The sequence below is a fragment of the Oncorhynchus nerka genome, linkage group LG20 (genome assembly GCF_034236695.1).
Source record: "Oncorhynchus nerka isolate Pitt River linkage group LG20, Oner_Uvic_2.0, whole genome shotgun sequence".
NCBI classification, from domain to species: domain Eukaryota; kingdom Metazoa; phylum Chordata; class Actinopteri; order Salmoniformes; family Salmonidae; genus Oncorhynchus; species Oncorhynchus nerka.
Genome location: NC_088415.1, coordinates 86,603,620 through 86,629,875, shown reverse-complemented (window position 1 = coordinate 86,629,875; position 26,256 = coordinate 86,603,620). Strand labels below are relative to the sequence as shown.

General features: G+C 44.9%; 1 protein-coding gene across 1 annotated transcript; it reads left to right on the top strand.

Annotated features, from left to right (window-relative positions):
* The first annotated feature begins 10,543 nt into the window (after positions 1 to 10,543).
* LOC115103341 (apolipoprotein D-like) lies at positions 10,544 to 14,179 on the top strand. The gene is made up of 5 exons (XM_029624228.2): positions 10,544 to 10,652; positions 10,986 to 11,113; positions 12,114 to 12,235; positions 12,897 to 12,985; positions 13,764 to 14,179. The coding sequence occupies exons 2-5, from the start codon at positions 10,994 to 10,996 to the stop codon at positions 14,012 to 14,014; spliced, it is 582 nt and encodes a 193-aa protein (XP_029480088.1). The 5' UTR covers positions 10,544 to 10,652; positions 10,986 to 10,993; the 3' UTR covers positions 14,015 to 14,179.
* Positions 14,180 to 26,256: the final 12,077 nt, after the last annotated feature.

Here is a 26,256-nt window from a genome sequence, read left to right as displayed (position 1 = left end):
ACCCAGTAGGGACCAGGGTGTAGCTGTCATAGTCAGTGGACAGGACCCAGTAGGGACCAGGGTGTAGCTGTCATAGTCAGTGGACAGCACCCAGTAGGGACCAGGGTGTAGCTGTCATAGTCAGTGGACAGCACCCAGTAGGGACCAGGGTGTAGCTGTCATAGTCAGTGGACAGGACCCAGTAGGGACCAGGGAGTAGCTGTCATAGTCAGTGGACAGGACCCAGTAGGGACCAGGGAGTAGCTGTCATAGTCAGTGGACAGCACCCAGTAGCGACCAGGCTGTAGCTGTCATAGTCAGTGGACAGCACCCAGTAGGGACCAGGGTGTAGCTGTCATAGTCAGTGGACAGGACCCAGTAGGGACCAGGGTGTAGCTGTCATAGTCAGTGGACAGCACCCAGTAGGGACCAGGGTGTAGCTGTCATAGTCAGTGGACAGCACCCAGTAGGGACCAGGGTGTAGCTGTCATAGTCAGTGGACAGCACCCAGTAGGGACCAGGGTGTAGCTGTCATAGTCAGTGGACAGCACCCAGTAGGGACCAGGGTGTAGCTGTCATAGTCAGTGGACAGCACCCAGTAGGGACCAGGGTGTAGCTGTCATAGTCAGTGGACAGCACCCAGTAGCGACCAGGGTGTAGCTGTCATAGTCAGTGGACAGCACCCAGTAGGTGTTACTACTACTACAACAGTCACTACTATTGCCGTCATAGTCTACTACTACTACTACTACTACCACCACTACAACAGTGTCATGACGTTGGCAACAGTTACTACTTCCACTACTATTACTTCTACTACCACTGCTACTACAACAGTTACTACTTCCACTACTACAACAATTACTTCTTCCACTACTACTACTACTACAACAGTTACTACTACTACTACTGCTACTACTACTGCTTCTACTACTCCTACTACTACTACAGTTACTACTTCCACTACAACTAATACTACTGCTTTTACTACTCCTACTACTACTAGAGTTACTACTTCCACTACTACTGCTACAACAGTTACTACTACTACTACTACTTCCACTACTACTACTACTACTACCTCCACTACTACTACTACAACAGTTACTACTTCCACTACCACTACTATTACTTCCAATACTTCCACTACTACTACTACTACTAATAATAATAATAATAATAATAATACTAATACTACTTCCAATACTACTTTTACTACTACTACTACTACTACTACCATTACTATTACTACTACTTCCAATACTACTACTACTACTACTTCCAATACTACTACTACTTCCAAAACTACTACTTTCAATACTACTAATACTAATACTACTACTACTACTACTACTACTACAACAGCGACTACTTTCAATACTACTAATACTACCACTATTACTACTTCCAATGCTACTACTACTACTACAACAACAGCTACTACTAATACTACCACAACAGCAACTACTTTCAATACTACTAATACTACCACTATTACTACTACTACTACTACAGCTACCACCAGTACTACCACTACTACTAATAATACTATTACTATTACTACTTCCAATACTACTACTACAACAACAACAGCTACTACTTTCAATAATACTACTACTACTAATACTACCACTACTACTACTACTACTACTACTTCCAATGCTACTACTACTACAACAACAGCTACTACTTCTACAGCTACTACTAATACTACCACTACTTCTACTACTACAACAGCAACTACTTTCAATACTACTAATACTACCACTATTACTACTACTACTACTACAGCTACCACTAATACTACCACTACTACTAATAATACTACTACTATTACTACTTCCAATACTACTACTACAACAACAACAGCTACTACTTTCAATAATACTACTACTACTAATACTACCACTACTACTACTACTACTACTACTTCCAATGCTACTACTACTACAACAACAGCTACTACTTCTACAGCTACTACTAATACTACCACTACTTCTACTACTACAACAGCAACTACTTTCAATACTACTAATACTACCACTATTACTACTACTACTACTACAGCTACCACTAATACTACCACTACTACTAATAATACTACTACTATTACTACTTCCAATACTACTACTACAACAACAACAGCTACTACTTTCAATAATACTACTACTACTAATACTACCACTACTACTACTACTACTACTACTACTTCTACTTCTACACAGGAAGTTCCATTCCTGGTATTGATAATCCCATCAGACCAGCCAACAGGCAACGGGCATGGTCCCTGCTCACAACACATTACCTTTTCAATTTCAATTGTTTTATTTATTTATTCATTAACTTTGTTAACACATCCAACAACATTATACACATAAATCATGAATAAACACAAAGGCGGCATTATTGTTCATTTACACACACAACCACACACACTACTCCATCAGGCGTTAGGTTGCAGGTATCCTGTCCACAGCTTCCCTTCTGAAATACGGCAGGCAGCTTCTGTATGTGGTACCACCTGCCCAGGTACTGCAGGAACAACACAGGCTACAACACCACATCAGATGGTGAGCTGGTCATGGGTGCACCTCAGCCACGCTCAAGGTCCTAAACGATATCTTAACCGCCATCGATAAGAAACATTACTGTGCAGCCGTATTCATTGATCTGGCCAAGGCTTTCGACTCTGTCAACCACCACATCCTCATCGGCAGACTCGACAGCCTTGGTTTCTCAAATGATTGCCTCGCCTGGTTCACCAACTACTTCTCTGATAGAGTTCAGTGTGTCAAATCGGAGGGTCTGCTGTCCGGACCTCTGGCAGTCTCTATGGGGGTGCCACAGGGTTCAATTCTTGGACCGACTCTCTTCTCTGTATACATCAATGAGGTCGCTCTTGCTGCTGGTGAGTCTCTGATCCACCTCTACGCAGACGACACCATTCTGTATACTTCCGGCCCTTCTTTGGACACTGTGTTAACAACCCTCCAGGCAAGCTTCAATGCCATACAACTCTCCTTCCGTGGCCTCCAATTGCTCTTAAATACAAGTAAAACTAAATGCATGCCCTTCAACCGATCGCTACCTGCACCTACCCGCCTGTCCAACATCACTACTCTGGACGGCTCTGACTTAGAATACGTGGACAACTACAAATACTTAGGTGTCTGGTTAGACTGTAAACTCTCCTTCCAGACCCATATCAAACATCTCCAATCCAAAGTTAAATCTAGAATTGGCTTCCTATTTCGCAACAAAGCATCCTTCACTCATGCTGCCAAACATACCCTTGTAAAATTGACCATCCTACCAATCCTCGACTTTGGCGATGTCATTTACAAAATAGCCTCCAATACCCTACTCAACAAATTGGATGCAGTCTATGACAGTGCAATCCGTTTTGTCACCAAAGCCCCATATACTACCCACCATTGCGACCTGTACGCTCTCGTTGGCTGGCCCTCGCTTCATACTCGTCGCCAAACCCACTGGCTCCATGTCATCTACTAGACCCTGCTAGGTAAAGTCCCCCCTTATCTCAGCTCGCTGGTCACCATAGCATCTCCCACCTGTAGCACACGCTCCAGCAGGTATATCTCTCTAGTCACCCCCAAAACCAATTCTTTCTTTGGCCGCCTCTCCTTCCAGTTCTCTGCTGCCAATGACTGGAACGAACTACAAAAATCTCTTAAATTGGAAACACTTATCTCCCTCACTAGCTTTAAGCACCAACTGTCAGAGCATCTTACAGATTACTGCACCTGTACATAGCCCACCTATAATTTAGCCCAAACAACTACCTCTTTCCCAGCTGTATTTAATTTATTTATTTATTTTGCTCCTTTGCACCCCATTATTTTTATTTCTACTTTGCACATTCTTCCATTGCAAAACTACCATTCCAGTGTTTTACTTGCTATATTGTATTTACTTTGCCACCATGGCCTTTTTTGCCTTTACCTCCCTTCTCACCTAATTTGCTCACATTGTATATAGACTTGTTTTTTTTTTACTGTATTATTGACTGTATGTTTGTTTTACTCCATGTGTAACTCTGTGTCGTTGTATGTGTCGAACTGCTTTGCTTTATCTTGGCCAGGTCGCAATTGTAAATGAGAACTTGTTCTCAACTTGCTTACCTGGTTAAATAAAGGTGAAATAAAAAAAATAAATAAAGATCAGCCTCGGTCTCAGCAGAAATCTTTTTTCAACATTCACTAACACTTTACTTGAAGGGGGTATAGACGGTAGTATAAAGGTATTGATGACACTTATGTAATCTTGACGTAAAAAAGGGCTATAAATGTATACATCAATATACAAACATAGATATGTATAATACATTATAATGCAGTTGTGAAGATGTTTAAAACTTGTCATAATCATTACATTTTCAGTTATGTAGCTATGTTACAATCCAAATAAAATGTTATTAGTCACATGCGCCGAATACGACTGGTGTACCTTACAGTGAAATGCTTACTTATTAGACCCAAATCAACAATTCAGTTTAAAAAAAATCCAGATAAGAATAAGAAATAAAAGTAACAATGAATTAAAGAGCAGCAGTAAAATAACAATAGCGAGACTATATACAGGGGGGCACCGGTACAGAGTCAATGTGCAGGGGCACCGGTTAGTTGAGGTAATATGTACATGTAAGTAGAGTTATTAAAGTGACTATGCCTAGATGATAACAACAGAAAGTAGCAGAGGGGGAGGGGGCAATGCAAATAGTCTGGGGAGCCATTTGACAAGATGTTCAAGAGTCTTATGGCTTGAGGGTAGAAGCCTCTTGGACCTAGACTTGGCGCTCTGGTACCACTTGCCGTGCGGTAGCAGAGAGAACCGTCTATGATTAGGGTGGCTGGAGTCTTGACAATTTTTAGGGCCTTCCTCTGACACCAGCTGGTAAAGAGGTCCTGGATGGCAGGAAGCTTGGCCCCAGTGATGTACTGGGCCGGTCGCACTACCCTCTGTAGTGCCTTGCGGTCGGAGGCCAAGCAGTTGCCATACCAGGCAGTGATGCAACCAGCCAGCTCTCGATGTTGCAGCTGTAGAACCTTTTGAGGATCTGAGGACCCATGCCAAATCTTTTCAGTCTCCTGAGGGGGAATAGGTTTTATCGTGCCCTCTTCACGACTGTCTTGGTGTGCTTGGACCATGTTAGTTTGTTGGTGATGTGGACACCAAGGAACTTGAAGCTCTCAACCTGCTCCACTGCAGCCCCGTCGATGAGAATGGGGGTGTGCTCTGTCCTTTTTTTCCTGTAGTCCACAATCATCTCATTTGTCTTTATCCCATTGAGGGAAAGGTTGTTGTCCTGGCACCACTCGGCCAGGTCTCTGACCTCCTCCCTATAGTCTGTCTCATCGTTGTCGGTGATCAGGCTTACAACTGTTGTGTCATCGGCAAACTTAATGATGGTGTTGGAATCGTGCCTGGCCGTGCAGTCATGAGTGAACAGGGAGTAATTGGATACCTCACCATATGGTGAACTGAGGAATATCTGGTCTTAACTAACATAACTAATTACTGTCAAATGTATGTTGATTCATATCAGTAGTATTGGCAAGTACTGGGAAATCATAATTTGTCATATTTGTTATACTTTATTTTATTGTCTCTTATTTGCATAGTTTATGTGATTTTCTAAAAAAAAAATACAAAGTATTCGTTTTTTATAAATACACCCCATGTATTTTGACAATTTTACTGACAATAATTGACTAATAATTTAACTTAAACCCAACCAACATTTAGTATGAAGCTCCTATACGGTACCTGTAATCACACAGCTCCACCGTGTAATGTGAAACAGTTGTCAGTTACATGGATGTAGAACTTGCATAATTATGATTGATAGCCTTATACAACCACTAGACTGTTACGTGCTGTCACGTGCTCACGTGGCAGAACCCAGTGTGTAACACAGCTGTGTACACACGGGGGGGGTCATTGTAAATAAGAATTTGTTCTTAACTGACTTGCCTAGTTAAATAAAGGTTAAATACATTAAAAAATACATTAAAAATAGAAACATTTAAGGCCAATACCTAAGAAATAAAGTCCTTCATGGTTTATAGCTGTGTTTTACCATATTATCATGGAATTTCTAACATAAGATACTATTTACTGCTATTAGTTTTGTATTCACACCTGTCATGACATAAAAACAATGTGATATTGCATGATAAAATAGTAATTACACAATAACCTATGGAATTCCTTGGTATTCATTCGAACAATGACCACTTGGAACCATTTTGTACCATGCAAGAAGGAACCAATTGTGTTGAGTTATGATAAATACGATTTGTAGGTTTGTAAAGGTGGTAACAACCAAAAAAATATGAATATCCTAAGCCACAAACCTCCATGTCATGATAAGCAAAACCTTCTCTGTGGATTCGTTATAAACGGACAGATCAAAATCTAATTAAATTGTATTTGTCACATACACATGGTTAGCAGATGTTAATGCGAGTGTAGCGAAATGCTTGTGCTTCTAGTTCCGACTATGCAGTAATATCTAACAAGTCATCTAACCTAACAATTTCACAACAACGTCCTTATACACACAAGTGTAAAGGGATGAAGAATATGTACATAAAGATATATGAATTAGTGATGGTACAGAACGGCATAGGCAAGATGCAGCAGATGGTATAGAGTACAGTATATACATATGCGATGAGTAATGTAGGGTATGAAAACATTATATAAAGTGGCATTGTTTAAAGTGGCTAGTGATACATTTAATTACATCAAGATGGCAAGATGCATTAGATGGTATAGAGTACAGTATATACATATGAGATGAGTAATGTAGGGTATGTAAAAAATATTTGGCATTGTGGCATTGTTTAAAGTGACTAGTGATACATTTATTACATACATTTTTCCATTATTAAAGTGGCTAGAGTTGAGTCAGTATGTTGGCAGCAGCCACTCAATGTTAACAGTCTGATGGCCTTGAGATAGAAGCTATTTTTCAGTCTCTCTGTCTCCACTTTGATTCACCTGTACTGACCTCGCCTTCTGGATGATAGCGGGGTGAACAGGCAGTGGCTCGGGTGGTTGTTGTCCTTGATGATCATTTTGGCCTTCGTGTGACATCGGGTGCTGTAGTTGTCCTGGAGGGCAGGTAGTTTGCCCCCGGTGATGCGTTGTGCAGACCTCACTACCCTCTGATGGAGAGCCTTATGGTTGTGGGCGAAGCAGTTGCCGTACCAGGCGGTGATACAGCCCGACAGGATGCTCTCGATTGTGCATCTACAGTATAAACGTTTGTGAGTGTTTTTGGTGACAAGCTGAACTTCTTCAGCCTCCTGAGGTTGAAGAATCTTTAACCTTTATTTAACTAGGCAAGTCAGTTAAAAAACAAATTCTTATTTACAATGACGGCCTACTCCAGCCAACCCTGGACGATGCTGGGCCAATTGTGCACCGCCCTATGGGACTCCCAATCACAGCCGGATGTGATACAGCCTGGATTCGAACCATGGACTATAGTGACGCCTCCTGCACTGAGAATGCAGTGCCTTAGACCGCTGGTTCACCAAAAATAAAAAGTGTCAAGGGGAAGCCCGATTGGATTTGGTTTCACTCCTATCACATCTCTTCAAGAGAAATACATAATTGACAGAAACAACTTTGTCGCATCTCTTGTGTGGTTGTCCTCTGGTGGCTAGGTAGCTAAAATTGGCCTTTTCCTAAAAAAAGAGATAGGATTTATGGAGATAGGGATTTGGGCTTGTGGTTTTACTGAATTCTCCGTACTGGCCAATGATTATAAAGGTCGATTCTGATCCAACCATAAATTCATACACATTGTGGCCCTGGACTGAGAGGATGGATGTTCAGTATGAAGCTTGATGTAGTAGGCTACTGTTAACTAGCTGGCTAATCGCTAACTTTGCCCATGAATCGAAGTTAGGCTAGCGAGCAAGCATTTTAGCCAGGTAGCCTAGGACAACAAAAACTAAAAGCGTGTACAGTATGACAGAGTCATAGAATGTTTCACCAACATGAAAGAGAGGAGGATGGCATTGGCATTTCTCTACATGTAGGGTGAGTCAGCCTGGTGAGTCCTGTGCCTGCTCCCAGAGCCAGGCCTCCTGTGTGTCTCTCCACTCCAGAGACGGCCTCCAGTCCGGGGCCCGCAACGAGCGTGCCCAGTCCGGGGTCGGCGGCGAGGGTCCCCACACCAGAGGTGCCACCAAAGTGGGGGGAGCCAGAGGCGGAAGGGGGTCTACGTCCTGCACCAGAGCCGTCGCCGTAAAGGAAGCCCACCCGGACCCTCCCCTTTAGAGTCAGGTTTTGCGGCCGGAGTCCGCACCTTTCGGGGGGTACTGTCACACCTTGACCATAGAGAGGCTTTTATTCTCTATTTTGGTTTGGCCAGGGTGTGACTAGGGTGGGCATTCTAGTTTCTTTATTTCTATGTTTTCTATTTCTTTGTGTTTGGCCGGTTGTGGTTCTCAATCAGAGGCAGCTGTCTATCGTTGTCTCTGATTGGGAACCATACTCAGGCAGCCTTTTTCCCACCTGTGTTTTGTGGGTAGTTCTTTTCTGTTTTGTGTTTCTGCACCAGACAGAACTGTTTCGTTTTGTTCCACTTTGTTATTTTGTTTCAGTGTTCAGTTTGAATAAATGATCATGAACACGTACCACGCTGCGCTTTGGTCCTCTTCTTCAGACGAGCGTAACATTAGTAAATTTACAAAATAAAAAAAATATGGAAATATCACATTTACATAAGTATTCAGACCCTTTACTCAGTATCTAATTTATTTATAAAGCCCTTCGTACATCAGCTGTTATCTCAAAGTGCTGTTAAGAAACCCAGCCTAAAACTACAAACAGCAAGCAATGCAGGTGTAGAAGCACGGTGGCTAGGAAAAACTCCCTAGAAAGGCCAAAACCTAGGAAGAAACCTAGAGAGGAACCAGGCTATGAGGGGTGGCCAGTCCTCTTCTGGCTGTGCCGGGTGGAGATTATAACAGAACATGGCCAAGATGTTCAAATGTTCATAGATGACCAGCATGGTCAAATAATAATAATCACAGTGGTTGTCGAGGGTGCAACAGGTCAGCACCTCAGGAGTAAATGTCAGTTGGCTTTTCATAGCTGATCATTGAGAGTATCTCTACCGCTCCTGCTGTCTCTAGAGAGTTGAAAACAGCAGGTCTAGGACAGGTAGCACGTCCGGTGAACAGGTCAGGATTCCATAGCAGCAGGCAGAACAGTTGAAACCTTAGCAGCAGCACGGCCAGGTGGACTAGGGACAGCAAGGAGTCATCATGCCAGGTAGTCTTGAGGCATGGTCCTAGGGCTCAAGTCCTCCGAGAGAGAGAAAGAAAGAAAGAGAGAATTAGAGAGAGCATACAGGAAAAATACTCTAGATATAACAGACTGACCCTAGCCCCCCGACATAAACTACTGCAGCATAAATACTGGAGGCTGAGACAGGAGGGGTCAGGAGACACTGTGGCCCCATCCGATGACACCCCCGGACAGGGCCAAATATGTAGGATATAACCCCACCCACTTTGCCAAAGCATAGCCCCACACCACTAGAGGGATATCTTCAACCACCAACTTACCATCATGAGACAAGGCCGGCTATAGCCCACAAAGATCTCCGCCACGGCACAACCCAAGGGGGGGGGGGGGAGACTCAACCCACTCAAGTGACACACCCCTCCTAGGGACGGCATGGAAGAGCACCAGTAAGCCAGTGACTCAGCCCCTTCAACTTTGTCGAAGCACCTTTGGCAGCGATTAGTCTTCTTGAGTCTTCTTGGGTATGACGCTACAAGCTTGGCACACCTGTATGTGGGTAGTTTCTCCCATTCTTCTCTGCAGATCCTCTCAAGCTCTGTCAGGTTGGATGAGTGCACAGCTATTTTCAGGTCTCTCCAGAGATGTTCGATCGGGTTCAAGTCCGGGCTCTGGCTGTGCCACTCAAGGACATTCAGAGATTTGTCCAGAAGCCTTCGCCCCAGTCTGAGGTCCTGAGCACTCTGGAGCAGGTTTTCATCAAGGATCTCTCTGTATTTTGCTCCGTTCATATTTCCCTCAATCCTGACTAGTCTCCCAGTCCCTGCATCTGAAAAGCATCCCCACAGCATGATGCTGCCACCACCATGCTTCACTGTAGTGATGGTGGCAGGTTTCCTCCAGACGTAACGCTTGGCATAAGAAGTCAAGTTACACTTCTACCTGTGTAGAAACACACTGTGTATTAACATGTTATTACTTAGTACTTTGGTAGAGCATGGCGCTTGCAATGGCAGGATTGTGTGGGTTTGATTCCCGCCAGGGTCACCAACACGGAAAATGGATGCAACTGTAAGTCGGTTTGAATGCATCTTGCATCTGCAAAATGGTGTGTTATTTCACTTGTGTAACAACCGAAACCACTAACATGTCAGTCACTAGCAGAGTCAGACAGGAGTTTGTTTCCTCAAGGTCCATTTGAACAGGTGCCATACTCCCAACGCTAAGACAAACACTAGCACACACACTCTCAATTCTGGAATTCTGAGAACAACCCGTCATGAAAGCGATGTGTCAGCCGCATAACTAATGAGTTTGACATATAAATAGGCATCTATAACCCACTGAACATCACTGAAACAGGTTGATCTTCTGAACAAGTGCAGGTAAATGGGACCCATTCCCCCTGTTTGTCTCTCTCTCTCTCTCTGATGCTTTAAGCTCTGCGATTTCACATTGCCTGAAGAATGACGCTGTGCACACTGTAGGTCTGTAGTTGTTAGGCACAATGCATTGCATTCGTAACGTACTTCTAAGATAAAATGTACGTATCTTGACCACCAGTGTCTAGGATAATTGTTTACACAGTATGTTGTTCTGTTTCCTAAAGGGTTTGATATTAATTCATCACTGTATACTTGAAGTCAATTTGCATTGTCCTCCAACGGAGTTGGTGAAAATGTCTCTACTTTTCTGCCTGTGTGTCTGTTCCTACCCAGGACCCAAGATGCAGACTCTACAGGTTCTCTCTCTGACTCTGCTGTCTATTCTGGCCGCTAACGCCCAAACTTTACGCCCTGGAAAATGCCCCCAACCTCCTGTCCAAGCTAACTTCGACGCCGCCAGGGTGACTATACCTAACTTGTATTACTGTATTTGAAGTTGCTCTTATGCTTGTGCAGTAGCATTGTAATTAATTGAGTGATAACATGGAATTGCATGTATTCATGTGTAGTAACAGTGTCATTACTTGCGTGACAATGTATTCCACAGCAGGTTGCTGAGGGGAGAAAAGCTCATAATAATGTCCGGAACGGAGCAAATGGAATGGCATCAAACACATAGAAACCATGGAAACCATAGAAACCATGGAAACCATAGAAACCATGTGTTTGATACCATTCCACCAGTTCTGCTCCAGCCATTATCACGCGCCCGTCCTCCCCAATTAAGGTGCTACCAACCTCCTATGTTGCATTCATAAATTGTTACCTATTCATTTAGGCGGCAGGGTAGCCTAGTGGTTAGAGCGTTGGACTAGTAACTGGAAGGTTGCAAGTTCAAACCCCCGAGCTGACAAGGTACAAATCTGTTGTTCTGCCCCTGAACAGGCAGTTAACCTACTGTTCCTAGGCTGTCGTTGAAAATAAGAATTTGTTCTTAACTGACTTGCCTAGTAAAAAAAATGGTTTTGTCATTACATAGTAATGCGTTTGAGCATTTGTGTTATTACACAAGTGGAAGAGAGATTGTTCCTATTTCCACTTTAATAAAAAAGAAACACTGAATACAATGTTATTACATCATTACTACACAGGTATACAGCAACCTGTATCTACTTTAAGTGTGACCAAAGTCGCCTTCGATCAAACCACTGGCATGTTGTGAGCTGCAGGTATGGATAACGCCATGGCATGTCAAAGTCAGGAGGAGTAGGGTAAAGTTGCCCCAAGATGCTGATCTTGGGTCAGTTTTGCAACCATTCCCAACAAATGGTTAAGTTTAGGATTGGGTCAGGGGAAGCTGATCCTAGATCTGTAACATAGAGGAAACTTAACCCCTGAGCTCTAAGCCATACCGTAGCATCACATTGTCATATAACCTTTGACCTTTGTCTTTGACAACAGTATCTGGGCAAGTGGTACGAGATCAAGAAGCTCCCTGCCGTCTTCCAGAAGGGCGAGTGTACCACAGCTACCTACTCTCTGGAGAGCCCCGGAGTCGTTGGTGTGCTCAACAGGGAGCTGCTGTATGTACATTAAAGAGATCAAGTTAAAAAGTACATTTATTTGTAATTTTTTTTTTACATTCAACTGAGACTCAGCGATATGACATTCCTACGAGCAGCAATGCAGATGTAGATGAGTGCAATGCAAGATGATGCACTCGTAGAGTATCACAGAGTACCTGTGCATGTGCACGGGTGCGTTTCCATAGCTACGACGTGATAGCTGCCTGATCTGAAGCCACAGAGAACTTTTGCCTCGTGCTATTAGTTATTGTTGGAAATCATGCATCGCTGACTTCACCGTTAAAGATTGAGATACAAAATTCAATGTTTGTATCTCAATCCAGGAGAGCAGACTACCTTTTATTAACCCAAGTCTAAGCCTCCTATTCGATCAAGTACATGTGATGGAAAACCGCGCTGTAAGTTTAGTCAGAATGTTAAGGACAGGTGGGATGTGATGTCATTATCCAATGAAAATGTTGCAGCTTACGTGGTGCTGAGTTGGTTAACAAGGTTAACACCTCAGCTATAGCATAAACATTCCCAGTGAATGTGCAAGTGCTGTTTTCCTTTATCTGCCATTGATTGAGTTGGGACCCATGAGTTAGCAGGCCTCATAAAACGCCATTGTTGAATGTGTTTAACCTCTAACCTCTCTCTCCCTTTTTTTTTCTCTCAGTGCTGATAACACTGTCAGTGCTATTACTGGCTATGCTAAGGCCAAGGACCCCTCTGAGCCCGCCAAGCTGGAAGTCACCTTCTTCGAGGGTAAACACACGTCAAGTCTAATATACTTGTCTCAACATTCTCGTGAGGTAGACCTAAATAAGTCTATTTGACTTCTTAAGTGGTCTGTTTCTGACCCATGTCTAATCTGACCCTGTATGTGGTATGTATAGCGTTATGTAGTGGGCAGTGTAGTGTTAGCGCACAGTTAGGCAAACATATTGACAGGATACACTTCCACACTCCATCCCCCAGGGGGCAGCAGCAACCTTGTCCAAATGCTGAGCCTTGTTGATAAGCACATCAGGTGCTGCCAATGAAGGTGATGGTCAGTCAGAGTAGCAGCTGGTAAGCTGTAAGGCTGCTTGGTTTGTTTTGGTGGCCATGAGGCCTTTCGTTTGTTTTTGTCTTTAGTTTGGGGCATGCCTTTTTGTATTTTTCCTTTTTGTACATATTCCTGTTTCGTCATCATCTAAACAAATGATAGTGTACTTGGATGACCAAGAGGAAAGACTGGGCTGTACCTGGACCAAGGTAAGGTTGCTGTCTCCCTGAGCACATGTACATTTAACGCCAAGGCACATACACAGATCTGTCACAGAAATGTACACATTCAGGTTACAGACCATGTAACTAGGCCTAGGACTCCTAGACAGAGCGACTGCAACAATATCCTTAGGCTAGTTATGGGTTTCGTAACAATATTTATATTCATATGGACCTCTGTAGAAAAATGTAAAATTATAATCCATGTATTTATTTGAATTATTCTCATAAATAAACTACTAAATGTATTTGAATATGTTTTCCTCTCCTGCAGACTCTCCCCCCGGCAACTATTGGGTTCTGTCCACTGACTACGAGGGCCACTCTGTGGTCTACGGCTGCACCGACATCCTGGGCACCTTCCATGCTGACTTTGCCTGGATCCTGAGCAGAGAGTCCACCCTGTCTGAGGAGAAACTGGAGGAGCTGTACCACGTGTTCACCTCCAATGGCATCGACATCGACGTGATGACCGTCACCAACCAGAGCCCAGAGCTGTGCGCCGACATGCCTCTGTGGGCCTAAGAGACCTGCTTCAGTCTACAACATACGTATGATTTGCATTCATAGCATGGCTTGCACATAGACTGCTGTACAATGTCCAATGGTTGATACCTGCATGGTTGTTCTGTGTTTGGTCTGTATATGTTAACCTATGAGGAAATGCAATAAAATTATACTAGAAACATTTATCTGGTGTGAATGTCTACTTTTTCTGACTAGTATTTATAATGATTCCAATCACCTCGCAATTCAGTGAGGTGACTGTATAAAATGGAAGCTTTTGTCACATTCAGCAAGCAAATGTATGATTTCAAAAAGAGAGGAACCAGTCCAATGATGCAACAAAGGCATAAAAAAAACATTCTCTGTCACCTTATATGACAATATTGCTACCATGTGCATTCCATATTGTCACACAAGTAAATAGGTATTTAGAGTGGAGTTTCCTACTGTGAATTCACATGCTCAGTACAGTATATATATATTTTTCTAAACTGATTTTCTGTGAAGCACTAGATGGCACTATGACCGTGGCGGAATTCAGACTCTGTGCCCTCCTCCCTGACGCCTGCACATGCTCCCACCATTATCTCTTGTCCTGTCATACTTGGTTACACGACTAACACGTGTGGGGGCCCTTGTTTGTACTGTTATCATATTACAAGTTAAGTAAATATGTTACTTATATGTATTTATATGCAATATGTTATGTACAGTAATAGTACTAGTTAAGTACTGTGATGTGTCCAAACGATGCCTGTTACTTCAGGATTCGGCTCCTAAATATAAAAGTGATTGCTTGTGCTGTATTTATTCTGTTGAAAAATTGTTTAAAAAAAATATATCTAATAATTACAGTGAAATTTGAATGCATTATTGTTTACCTCTTGAAGCATTATAGAGGCTTAGCTCTGTTATTGGACAGCCCTGTCGTGAGCCTTTATCTCATGCTGTCCAGTCTCTGGGAACAAACCATGGAATTTATAGCTAGAGCTCTTTATAAGGCTAAACCCACTTCACAGTGACTACATAATACAGGGTGCAACCAAGCCGAACAGAAATCCCAGCTTACACCAGGGAGATTCTTAAATTAGCGGGTTTAGCTAAGTATCTTAATACTTTGTTTACTTAATTCCTAAGTCTTTTATTAGTGAGTTCCTCTTCTTTTTTGGGGATGAAGTGAGCATTCCCCTCACAATATGGTTGTCTGGTTTGACAGCCCCTCCCCCCAGGCAGACAGAAAGAAACCGTTCACAAACGGTTATCTTTCTGGTTCAACAGCCTCATGTGGAGTCTTCTCAGGGTCCAGGCCACTCTTTTTATATTTTCAAAGTATTGCCACAAAAGGCAAAGACCTGCACTCCTATAGATGTCGTAAAGAGAGATATATCAAATTCTACCAAAACAATGGAAATGCCACTCACGTGTCCCCTCCCCCTTTCAGGAAAGATTCAGAATCTTCTCATTGCCCCCATGAAAATTAGTCTGCATTTAGGCCAGAGTTTCCCAAAGTCAGGGGGGCACGTTTTGTTTTTGCCCCTAGCACAACACAGCTGATTCAAATAATTAACTAATCATCCAGCTTTGATTATTTGAATCAGCTGTGTAGTGTTAGGGGTAATAAACCAAAATGTACACCTCTTGGGGTCCCCAGGACCGAGTTTGGGAAACACTGATTTAGGCTATTGTTTGTATGTGTTTCACAGCAGGCTGCTGATTGGAGGCTCACAATAACATCCTGGAACAGAGCGAATGGAATCGGATCAAACACATGGCAACCATGTTTTTGATGTATTTGATACCATTCCACTAATTACGCTCCAGCCATTACCACGAGTCGGTCCTCCCTAATTTAGGTTCCACCAACATCCGGTGATATGTATTTCACATTTTTGGGGGGTAAAAGCCAGAGTGTAATTCTATACTATCTTATTATATATATATATATATTTTTTTTATCCCAGCCACCGTCCCCACAGGAGGGCTTTTGCTTTTTGGTAGGCCGTCATTGTAAATAAGAATTTGTTCTTAACTGACTTGCCTAGTTAAATAAAGGTTAAAAAAAACATATATATTTTTTAAATGTTTGTATGGATGTCAACCCAATACATGTTCACGTCATTGTTACTAACCAACTGCATTACAGTTAAAAAACGGATTTAACTACCACCACCGATTTCTAGCTTCAACGAATGGGAGTTAGTATTTAGCAGACAATTGTTCTAACCCTGAAAATGACAATATCTAAATATTATTCTGCGAAAACAGCCAAATATATCCAAATTGTCACGCCTTGGTCATAATGTTTTGGGTTTTCGTTATATATTTTGGTCAGGCCAGGGTGTGACATGGGTTATGTGTTGTGTTCGTATTGGGGTTTTATAGGATTTGGGATTGTGAATGATTAGGGGTGTGTCTAGTTAGGCTTGGCTGCCTGAGGCGGTTCTCAATCAGAGTCAGGTGATACTCGTTGTCTCGGATTGGGAACCATATTTAGGTAGCCTGAGTTTCACTTTGTATTTTGTGGGTGATTGTTCCTGTCTCTGTGTAGTGTTCACCAGATAGGCTGTATTAGGTTTCACGGTCCGTTTGTTGTTTTGTTTATTCAGTTATTTCATGTATCGTCATTTCATTCATTAAAGACATGAGTAACCACCACGCTGCATTTCGGTCCTCTCTTTCGATAAAACGAAGAACGCCGTTACACAAATAGGATTTTAATAACCACATTGTGGGCCTGTTAGAACACCAAAATCATGACAGATTTGACGAATATCCACTCTGTGAGATCAGATTTTTTGAGTTTGCACCAATGCCAGCGTCCTTGTTCTTTCCCCACGTTCTGCATTCCAGTGATCTCATTGGTCCCCCAACGATGAAATCAGAGCGGAATATGGATCTGTATCCATCCGTTCGCTAGTCACACACGATATCTCATACACCACTGGCCCGATTTTGACGAAACTCGGGTGAATGATGCATCTTGTCATATAGATCTGCTATTTACGAAATTGTACTGATTGGCCCAGGGGAGGGGGGCTATAGTAATCAACTGAAATTCCAAACTTTGAACAAGCATCTCTCCTGTCCCTTTTGAGCTATATATGGCTCTCTTCACAAGTAACACGGGTGGCAGGTAGCCTAATGGTTAGAGCAGGTAGCCTAGTGGTTAGAGCAGAGAGCAGGTAGCCTAGTGGTTAGAGCAGGTAGCCTAGTGGTTAGAGCAGGTAGCCTAATGGTTAGAGCAGGTAGCCTAGTGGTTAGAGCAGGTAGCCTAATGGTTAGAGCAGGTAGCCTAGTGGTTAGAGCAGGTAGCCTAGTGGTTAGAGCAGGTAGCCTAGTAGTTAGAGCAGGTAGCCTAATGGTTAGAGCAGGTAGCCTAGTGGTTAGAGCAGGTAGCCTAGTGGTTAGAGCAGGTAGCCTAGTGGTTAGAGCAGGTAGCCTAATGGTTAGAGCAGGTAGCCTAGTGGTTAGAGCAGGTAGCCTAATGGTTAGAGCAAGTAGCCTAGTGGTTAGAGCAGGTAGCCTAGTGGTTAGAGCAGGTAGCCTAGTGGTTAGAGCAGGTAGCCTAATGGTTAGAGCAGGTAGCCTAGTGGTTAGAGCAGGTAGCCTAATGGTTAGAGCAGGTAGCCTAGTGGTTAGAGCAGGTAGCCTAGTGGTTAGAGCAGGTAGCCTAATGGTTAGAGCAGGTAGCCTAGTGGTTAGAGCAGGTAGCCTAATGGTTAGAGCAGGTAGCCTAGTGGTTAGAGCAGGTAGCCTAGTGGTTAGAGCAGGTAGCCTAGTGGTTAGAGCAGGTAGCCTAGTGGTTAGCGCAGGTAGCCTAATGGTTAGAGCAGGTAGCCTAGTGGTTAGAGCAGGTAGCCTAGTGGTTAGAGCAGGTAGCCTAGTGGTTAGAGCAGGTAGCCTAGTGGTTAGCGCAGGTAGCCTAGTGGTTAGAGCAGGTAGCCTAGTGGTTAGAGCAGGTAGCCTAGTGGTTAGAGCAGGTAGCCTAGTGGTTAGAGCAGGTATCCTAGTGGTTAGAGCAGGTAGCCTAATGGTTAGAGCAGGTAGCCTAGTGGTTAGAGCAGGTAGCCTAGTGGTTAGAGCAGGTAGCCTAGTGGTTAGAGCAGGTAGCCTAGTGGTTAGAGCAGGTAGCCTAGTGGTTAGCGCAGGCAGCCTAATGGTTAGAGCAGGTAGCCTAGTGGTTAGAGCAGGTAGCCTAGTGGTTAGAGCAGGTAGCCTAGTGGTTAGAGCAGGTAGCCTAGTGGTTAGAGCAGGTAGCCTAATGGTTAGAGCAGGTAGCCTAGTGGTTAGAGCAGGTAACCTAGTGGTTAGAGCAGGTAGCCTAGTGGTTAGAGCAGGTAGCCTAGTGGTTAGCGCAGGTAGCCTAATGGTTAGAGCAGGTAGCCTAGTGGTTAGAGCAGGTAGCCTAGTGGTTAGAGCAGGTAGCCTAGTGTTTAGCGCAGGTAGCCTAGTGGTTAGAGCAGGTAGCAGAGCAGGTAGCCTAGTGGTTAGAGCAGGTAGCCTAGTGGTTAGAGCAGGTAGCCTAATGGTTAGAGCAGGTAGCCTAGTGGTTAGAGCAGGTAGCCTAATGGTTAGAGCAGGTAGCCTAGTGGTTAGAGCAGGTAGCCTAGTGGTTAGAGCAGGTAGCCTAGTGGTTAGAGCAGGTAGCCTAGTGGTTAGCGCAGGTAGCCTAATGGTTAGAGCAGGTAGCCTAATGGTTAGAGGAGGTAGCCTAGTGGTTAGAGCAGGTAGCCTAATGGTTAGAGCAGGTAGCCTAGTGGTTAGAGCAGGTAGCCTAGTGGTTAGAGCAGGTAGCCTAGTGGTTAGAGCAGGTAGCCTAGTGGTTAGAGCAGGTAGCCTAATGGTTAGAGCAGGTAGCCTAGTGGTTAGAGCAGGTAGCCTAGTGGTTAGAGCAGGTAGCCTAGTGGTTAGAGCAGGTAGCCTAGTGGTTAGCGCAGGTAGCCTAATGGTTAGAGCAGGTAGCCTAGTGGTTAGAGCAGGTAGCCTAATGGTTAGAGCAAGTAGCCTAGTGGTTAGAGCAGGTAGCCTAGTGGTTAGAGCAGGTAGCCTAGTGGTTAGAGCAGGTAGCCTAATGGTTAGAGCAGGTAGCCTAGTGGTTAGAGCAGGTAGCCTAATGGTTAGAGCAGGTAGCCTAGTGGTTAGAGCAGAGAGCAGGTAGCCTAGTGGTTAGAGCAGGTAGCCTAGTGGTTAGAGCAGGTAGCCTAATGGTTAGAGCAGGTAGCCTAGTGGTTAGAGCAGGTAGCCTAATGGTTAGAGCAGGTAGCCTAGTGGTTAGAGCAGGTAGCCTAGTGGTTAGAGCAGGTAGCCTAGTAGTTAGAGCAGGTAGCCTAATGGTTAGAGCAGGTAGCCTAGTGGTTAGAGCAGGTAGCCTAGTGGTTAGAGCAGGTAGCCTAGTGGTTAGAGCAGGTAGCCTAATGGTTAGAGCAGGTAGCCTAGTGGTTAGAGCAGGTAGCCTAATGGTTAGAGCAAGTAGCCTAGTGGTTAGAGCAGGTAGCCTAGTGGTTAGAGCAGGTAGCCTAGTGGTTAGAGCAGGTAGCCTAATGGTTAGAGCAGGTAGCCTAGTGGTTAGAGCAGGTAGCCTAATGGTTAGAGCAGGTAGCCTAGTGGTTAGAGCAGGTAGCCTAGTGGTTAGAGCAGGTAGCCTAGTGGTTAGAGCAGGTAGCCTAGTGGTTAGCGCAGGTAGCCTAATGGTTAGAGCAGGTAGCCTAGTGGTTAGAGCAGGTAGCCTAGTGGTTAGAGCAGGTAGCCTAGTGGTTAGAGCAGGTAGCCTAGTGGTTAGCGCAGGTAGCCTAGTGGTTAGAGCAGGTAGCCTAGTGGTTAGAGCAGGTAGCCTAGTGGTTAGAGCAGGTAGCCTAGTGGTTAGAGCAGGTATCCTAGTGGTTAGAGCAGGTAGCCTAATGGTTAGAGCAGGTAGCCTAGTGGTTAGAGCAGGTAGCCTAGTGGTTAGAGCAGGTAGCCTAGTGGTTAGAGCAGGTAGCCTAGTGGTTAGAGCAGGTAGCCTAGTGGTTAGCGCAGGCAGCCTAATGGTTAGAGCAGGTAGCCTAGTGGTTAGAGCAGGTAGCCTAGTGGTTAGAGCAGGTAGCCTAGTGGTTAGAGCAGGTAGCCTAGTGGTTAGAGCAGGTAGCCTAGTGGTTAGAGCAGGTAGCCTAGTGTTTAGCGCAGGTAGCCTAGTGGTTAGAGCAGGTAGCAGAGCAGGTAGCCTAGTGGTTAGAGCAGGTAGCCTAGTGGTTAGAGCAGGTAGCCTAATGGTTAGAGCAGGTAGCCTAGTGGTTAGAGCAGGTAGCCTAATGGTTAGAGCAGGTAGCCTAGTGGTTAGAGCAGGTAGCCTAGTGGTTAGAGCAGGTAGCCTAGTGGTTAGAGCAGGTAGCCTAGTGGTTAGCGCAGATAGCCTAATGGTTAGAGCAGGTAGCCTAATGGTTAGAGGAGGTAGCCTAGTGGTTAGAGCAGGTAGCCTAATGGTTAGAGCAGGTAGCCTAGTGGTTAGAGCAGGTAGCCTAGTGGTTAGAGCAGGTAGCCTAGTGGTTAGAGCAGGTAGCCTAGTGGTTAGAGCAGGTAGCCTAATGGTTAGAGCAGGTAGCCTAGTGGTTAGAGCAGGTAGCCTAGTGGTTAGAGCAGGTAGCCTAGTGGTTAGAGCAGGTAGCCTAGTGGTTAGCGCAGGTAGCCTAATGGTTAGAGCAGGTAGCCTAGTGGTTAGAGCAGGTAGCCTAATGGTTAGAGCAAGTAGCCTAGTGGTTAGAGCAGGTAGCCTAGTGGTTAGAGCAGGTAGCCTAGTGGTTAGAGCAGGTAGCCTAATGGTTAGAGCAGGTAGCCTAGTGGTTAGAGCAGGTAGCCTAATGGTTAGAGCAGGTAGCCTAGTGGTTAGAGCAGGTAGCCTAGTGGTTAGAGCAGGTAGCCTAATGGTTAGAGCAGGTAGCCTAGTGGTTAGAGCAGGTAGCCTAATGGTTAGAGCAGGTAGCCTAGTGGTTAGAGCAGGTAGCCTAGTGGTTAGAGCAGGTAGCCTAGTGGTTAGAGCAGGTAGCCTAGTGGTTAGCGCAGGTAGCCTAATGGTTAGAGCAGGTAGCCTAGTGGTTAGAGCAGGTAGCCTAGTGGTTAGAGCAGGTAGCCTAGTGGTTAGAGCAGGTAGCCTAGTGGTTAGCGCAGGTAGCCTAGTGGTTAGAGCAGGTAGCCTAGTGGTTAGAGCAGGTAGCCTAGTGGTTAGAGCAGGTAGCCTAGTGGTTAGAGCAGGTATCCTAGTGGTTAGAGCAGGTAGCCTAATGGTTAGAGCAGGTAGCCTAGTGGTTAGAGCAGGTAGCCTAATGGTTAGAGCAGGTAGCCTAGTGGTTAGAGCAGGTAATGGCCCTAGTGGTTAGAGCAGGTAGCCTAGTGGTTAGAGCAGGTAGCCTAGTGGTTAGACAGAGCAGGTAGCCTAGTGGTTAGAGCAGGTAGCCTAATGGTTAGAGCAGGTAGCCTAGTGGTTAGAGCAGGTAGCCTAGTGGTTAGAGCAGGTAGCCTAGTGGTTAGAGCAGGTAGCCTAGTGGTTAGCGCAGGTAGCCTAATGGTTAGAGCAGGTAGCCTAGTGGTTAGAGCAGGTAGCCTAGTGGTTAGAGCAGGTAGCCTAGTGTTTAGCGCAGGTAGCCTAGTGGTTAGAGCAGGTAGCAGAGCAGGTAGCCTAGTGGTTAGAGCAGGTAGCCTAGTGGTTAGAGCAGGTAGCCTAATGGTTAGAGCAGGTAGCCTAGTGGTTAGAGCAGGTAGCCTAATGGTTAGAGCAGGTAGCCTAGTGGTTAGAGCAGGTAGCCTAGTGGTTAGAGCAGGTAGCCTAGTGGTTAGAGCAGGTAGCCTAGTGGTTAGCGCAGGTAGCCTAATGGTTAGAGCAGGTAGCCTAATGGTTAGAGGAGGTAGCCTAGTGGTTAGAGCAGGTAGCCTAATGGTTAGAGCAGGTAGCCTAGTGGTTAGAGCAGGTAGCCTAGTGGTTAGAGCAGGTAGCCTAGTGGTTAGACTAGAGCAGGTAGCCTAGTGGTTAGAGCAGGTAGCCTAATGGTTAGAGCAGGTAGCCTAGTGGTTAGAGCAGGTAGCCTAGTGGTTAGAGCAGGTAGCCTAGTGGTTAGAGCAGGTAGCCTAGTGGTTAGCGCAGGTAGCCTAATGGTTAGAGCAGGTAGCCTAGTGGTTAGAGCAGGTAGCCTAGTGGTTAGAGCAGGTAGCCTAGTGGTTAGAGCAGGTAGCCTAATGGTTAGAGCAGGTAGCCTAGTGGTTAGAGCAGGTAGCCTAATGGTTAGAGCAGGTAGCCTAGTGGTTAGAGCAGGTAGCCTAGTGGTTAGAGCAGGTAGCCTAGTGGTTAGCGCAGGTAGCCTAATGGTTAGAGCAGGTAGCCTAATGGTTAGAGCAGGTAGCCTAGTGGTTAGAGCAGGTAGCCTAGTGGTTAGAGCAGGTAGCCTAGTGGTTAGCGCAGGTAGCCTAGTGGTTAGAGCAGGTAGCCTAGTGGTTAGACCAGGTAGCCTAGTGGTTAGAGCAGGTAGCCTAGTGGTTAGAGCAGGTATCCTAATGGTTAGAGCAGGTAGCCTAGTGGTTAGAGCAGGTAGCCTAGTGGTTAGAGCAGGTAGCCTAGTGGTTAGAGCAGGTAGCCTAGTGGTTAGAGCAGGTAGCCTAGTGGTTAGCGCAGGTAGCCTAATGGTTAGAGCAGGTAGCCTAATGGTTAGAGCAGGTAGCCTAGTGGTTAGAGCAGGTAGCCTAGTGGTTAGAGCAGGTAGCCTAGTGGTTAGAGCAGGTAGCCTAATGGTTAGAGCAGGTAGCCTAGTGGTTAGAGCAGGTAGCCTAGTGGTTAGAGCAGGTAGCCTAATGGTTAGAGCAGGTAGCCTAGTGGTTAGAGCAGGTAGCCTAGTGGTTGTGGTTAGAGCAGGTAGCCTAATGGTTAGAGCAGGTAGCCTAGTGGTTAGAGCAGGTAGCCTAGTGGTTAGAGCAGGTAGCCTAATGGTTAGAGCAGGTAGCCTAGTGGTTAGAGCAGGTAGCCTAGTGGTTAGAGCAGGTAGCCTAGATGTTAGAGCAGGTAGCCTAGTGGTTAGAGCAGGTAGCCTAGTGGTTAGAGCAGGTAGCCTAGTGGTTAGCGCGTTGGACTAGTAATTGAGAGGTTGTAAGTTCAAATCCCCGAGCTGACAAGGTAAAAATCTGTTGTTTGGCCCCTGAACAAGGCACTTAACCCACTGTGATGTCACTGAAAATATGAATTAGTTCTTAATTAACTGACTAGTAAAATAAAACACATTTCCCATAAGCTCTGTCCATTCAAACAGTGAACAACAAACAGTGAACAACATCTATGGGCCCTGTTATTCCATGCAGTTGACATAAAATGTGATTGTTGTCTCATTAAGAAGGCCTCCTAATTGTCCCTGTAATTTCTAAGCAAACAGCTGGAGGCAGGGCTTTCTCCTATAGAGCTCCATTTTTATGGAATAGTCTGCCTACCCATGTGAGAGACGCAAACTCAGTCTCAACCATTAAGTCTTTACTGAAGACTCATCTCTTCAGTGGGTCATATGATTGAGTGTAGTCTGGCCCAGGAGTGTGAAGGTGAACGGAAAGGCTCTGGAGCAACGAACCGCCCTTGCTGTCTCTGCCTGGCCGGTTCCCCTCTTTCCACTGGGATTCTCTGCCTCTAACCCTATTACAGGGGCTGAGTCACTGGCTTACTAGGGCTCTTTCATACCGTCCCTAGGATGGGTGCATCACTTGAGTGGGTTGAGTCACTGATGTGATCTTCCTGTCTGGGTTGCCCCCCCCCCCCCCCCCCCTTGGGTTGTGCTGTGGCGGAGATCTTTGTGGGCTATACTCGGCCTTGTCTCAGGATGGTAAGTTGGTGGTTGAAGATATCCCTCTAGTGGTGTGGGGGCTGTGCTTTGGCAAAGTGGGTGGGGTTATATCCTTCCTGTTTGGCCCTGTCCGGGGGTATCATCGGATGGGGCCACAGTGTCTCCTGACCCCTCCTGTCTCAGCCTCCAGTATTTATGCTGCAGTAGTTTATGTGTCGGGGGGCTAGGGTCAGTTTGTTATATCTGGAGTACTTCTCCTGTCCTATCCGGTGTCCTGTGTGAATTTAAGTATGCTCTCTCTAATTCTCTCTTTCTTTCTCTCTTTCTTTCTCTCTCTCGGGGGACCTGAGCCCTAGGACCATGCCTCAGGACTACCGGGCATGATGACTCCTTGCTGTCCACAGTCCACCTGGCCGTGCTGCTGCTCCAGTTTCAACTGTTCTACCTGTGATTATTATTATTTGACCATGCTGGTCATTTATGAACATTTGAACATCTTGGCCATGTTCTGTTATAATCTCTACCCGGCACAGCCAGAAGAGGACTGGCCACCCCACATAGCCTGGTTCCTCTCTAGGTTTCTTCCTAGGTTTTGGCCTTTCTAGGGAGTTTTTCCTAGCCACCGTGCTTCTACACCTGCATTGCTTGCTGTTTGGGGTTTTAGGCTGGGTTTCTGTACAGCACTTTGAGATATCAGCTGATGTACGAAGGGCTATATAAATAAATGTGATTTGATTTGATTAATCCATAATAATTGTCACTGATTGGCCCAAGTTGGGGCACTGCATAATTTGTGGGGGATGACATGTTTGCTGTTGACTTAGTACTCCCCTCTTTAGATACATTGGGGCAAAAAAGTATTTAGTCAGCCACCAATTGTGCAAGTTCTCTCACTTAAAAAGATGAGAGAGGCCTGTAATTTTCATCATAGGTACACTTCAACTATGACAGACAAAATTAGAAAAAAATACCAGAAAACCACATTGTAGGATTTTTTATTAATTTATTTGCAAATTATGGTGGAAAATAAGTATTTGGTCACCTACAAACAAGCAAGATTTCTGGCTCTGACAGACCTGTAACTTCTTCTTTAAGAGGCTCCTCTGTCCTCCACTCGTTACCTTTATTAATGGCACCTTTTTGAACTTGTTATCAGTATAAACGACACCTGTCCACAACCTCAAACAGTCACACTCCAAACTCCACTATGGCCAAGACCAAAGAGCTGTCAAAGGACACCAGAAACAATTAATTAACAGGTGACATCAATAAGGGATCATAGCTTTCAGCTGGATTCACCTGGTCAGTGTATGTCATGGAATTTCCAGGTGTTCCTAATGTTTAGTACACTCAGTGTAAGCACTCTGCCCATTAGAATCTCTGCAAATTAGACTTTTTGGGGGAACAGATTTTTGTTGATAAAATGCTGCTACTCTTCCTTCCTATATGATTTGATGACACTACATAAAGGCCTGGTCTTTTGTCAAGAAAATTTGCACAATGATAGGTCACTCCAAGGTCACTCCGATTGACCAAATGTGGTTATGGCGTGCTTGGCCCCCGCAATTGCTGCTTGCAGCTATATATTTTTTTATAACCTATATTCCAAGAGGGGGCTCTGCATCGTTCGTGGGGAACGACATGTTTACTGTTTCCTTGTTATCGTTGTATTCCTGTTTAAGAAAGTTTGGAATTTTGGAATGTTCAACATTTCAAATCCATGGAAAATTCTTCAGTCAACTGACAGTTGATACAAGTCTCAAAATGACAGTCTGTAAAACCTGGAGGATTTACAACAGCGTAACGATTTACAACAGCGTAACGATCCTGAGTACACTTAACCCTGCGGGAGCCTCATGCTCACACCTAAACTGGATAGAGAGAGCGAGAGAGACTGTCCACCACTGTCCCCCATGCAATAACACCCTTAGTTAGCAGAAACACCCTACCCCCCACAATACTGCACACCTAGCTGTAGACTAATCCTACTTTATCCCTCCAGGATAAAAAAAAAAACATAATTTGAGGAACTGCACCAAGGGCCTCTGCTGTAAGCGGCTGGTGAGCACAAACTGTCAGATTAAGACGTCTGAGAGGATGATCCTGGTCACACATTTAGCAGGATTTTATTTCCTACCAAATGACCAGCTTGGATATTTGGCCAGTGTCCCTGTATGGAACTACAGAGAGTCTTAATAAACAAACCCAGACACCTCGTCAAAACAAAAACAAACAAAAAAAACATGGTTGTTCTTCCCACATAACACAGTTCACAAGGCCAACCTTCCCTGTACTGTAGTGGTAGTGGTTACCTTATAAGGCCTCCCCTTTTTCTGCCATCGGAAAAAGGGAGCTAAAGCATTTAGGTGTCTTAACCGCGGCCTAAAGTGCTAACAAGGGCTTAGTGAGGTAAATGTTGAAAGAGGTTTAGCCTCCCAACGCTTAATGCAGGACTCTCCTGGGAGTAATTACTGTGAA

Excerpts from the sequence above, each read along its gene's own strand:
- LOC115103341 (XM_029624228.2), top strand. The coding sequence starts at position 10,994 with ATGCAGACTCTACAGGTTCTCTCTCTGACTCTGCTGTCTATTCTGGCC. Across the intron at positions 11,114-12,113 it reads CTAACTTCGACGCCGCCAGG|TATCTGGGCAAGTGGTACGA; the intron begins GTGACTATACCT and ends CTTTGACAACAG. Across the intron at positions 12,236-12,896 it reads GTGCTCAACAGGGAGCTGCT|TGCTGATAACACTGTCAGTG; the intron begins GTATGTACATTA and ends TTTTTCTCTCAG.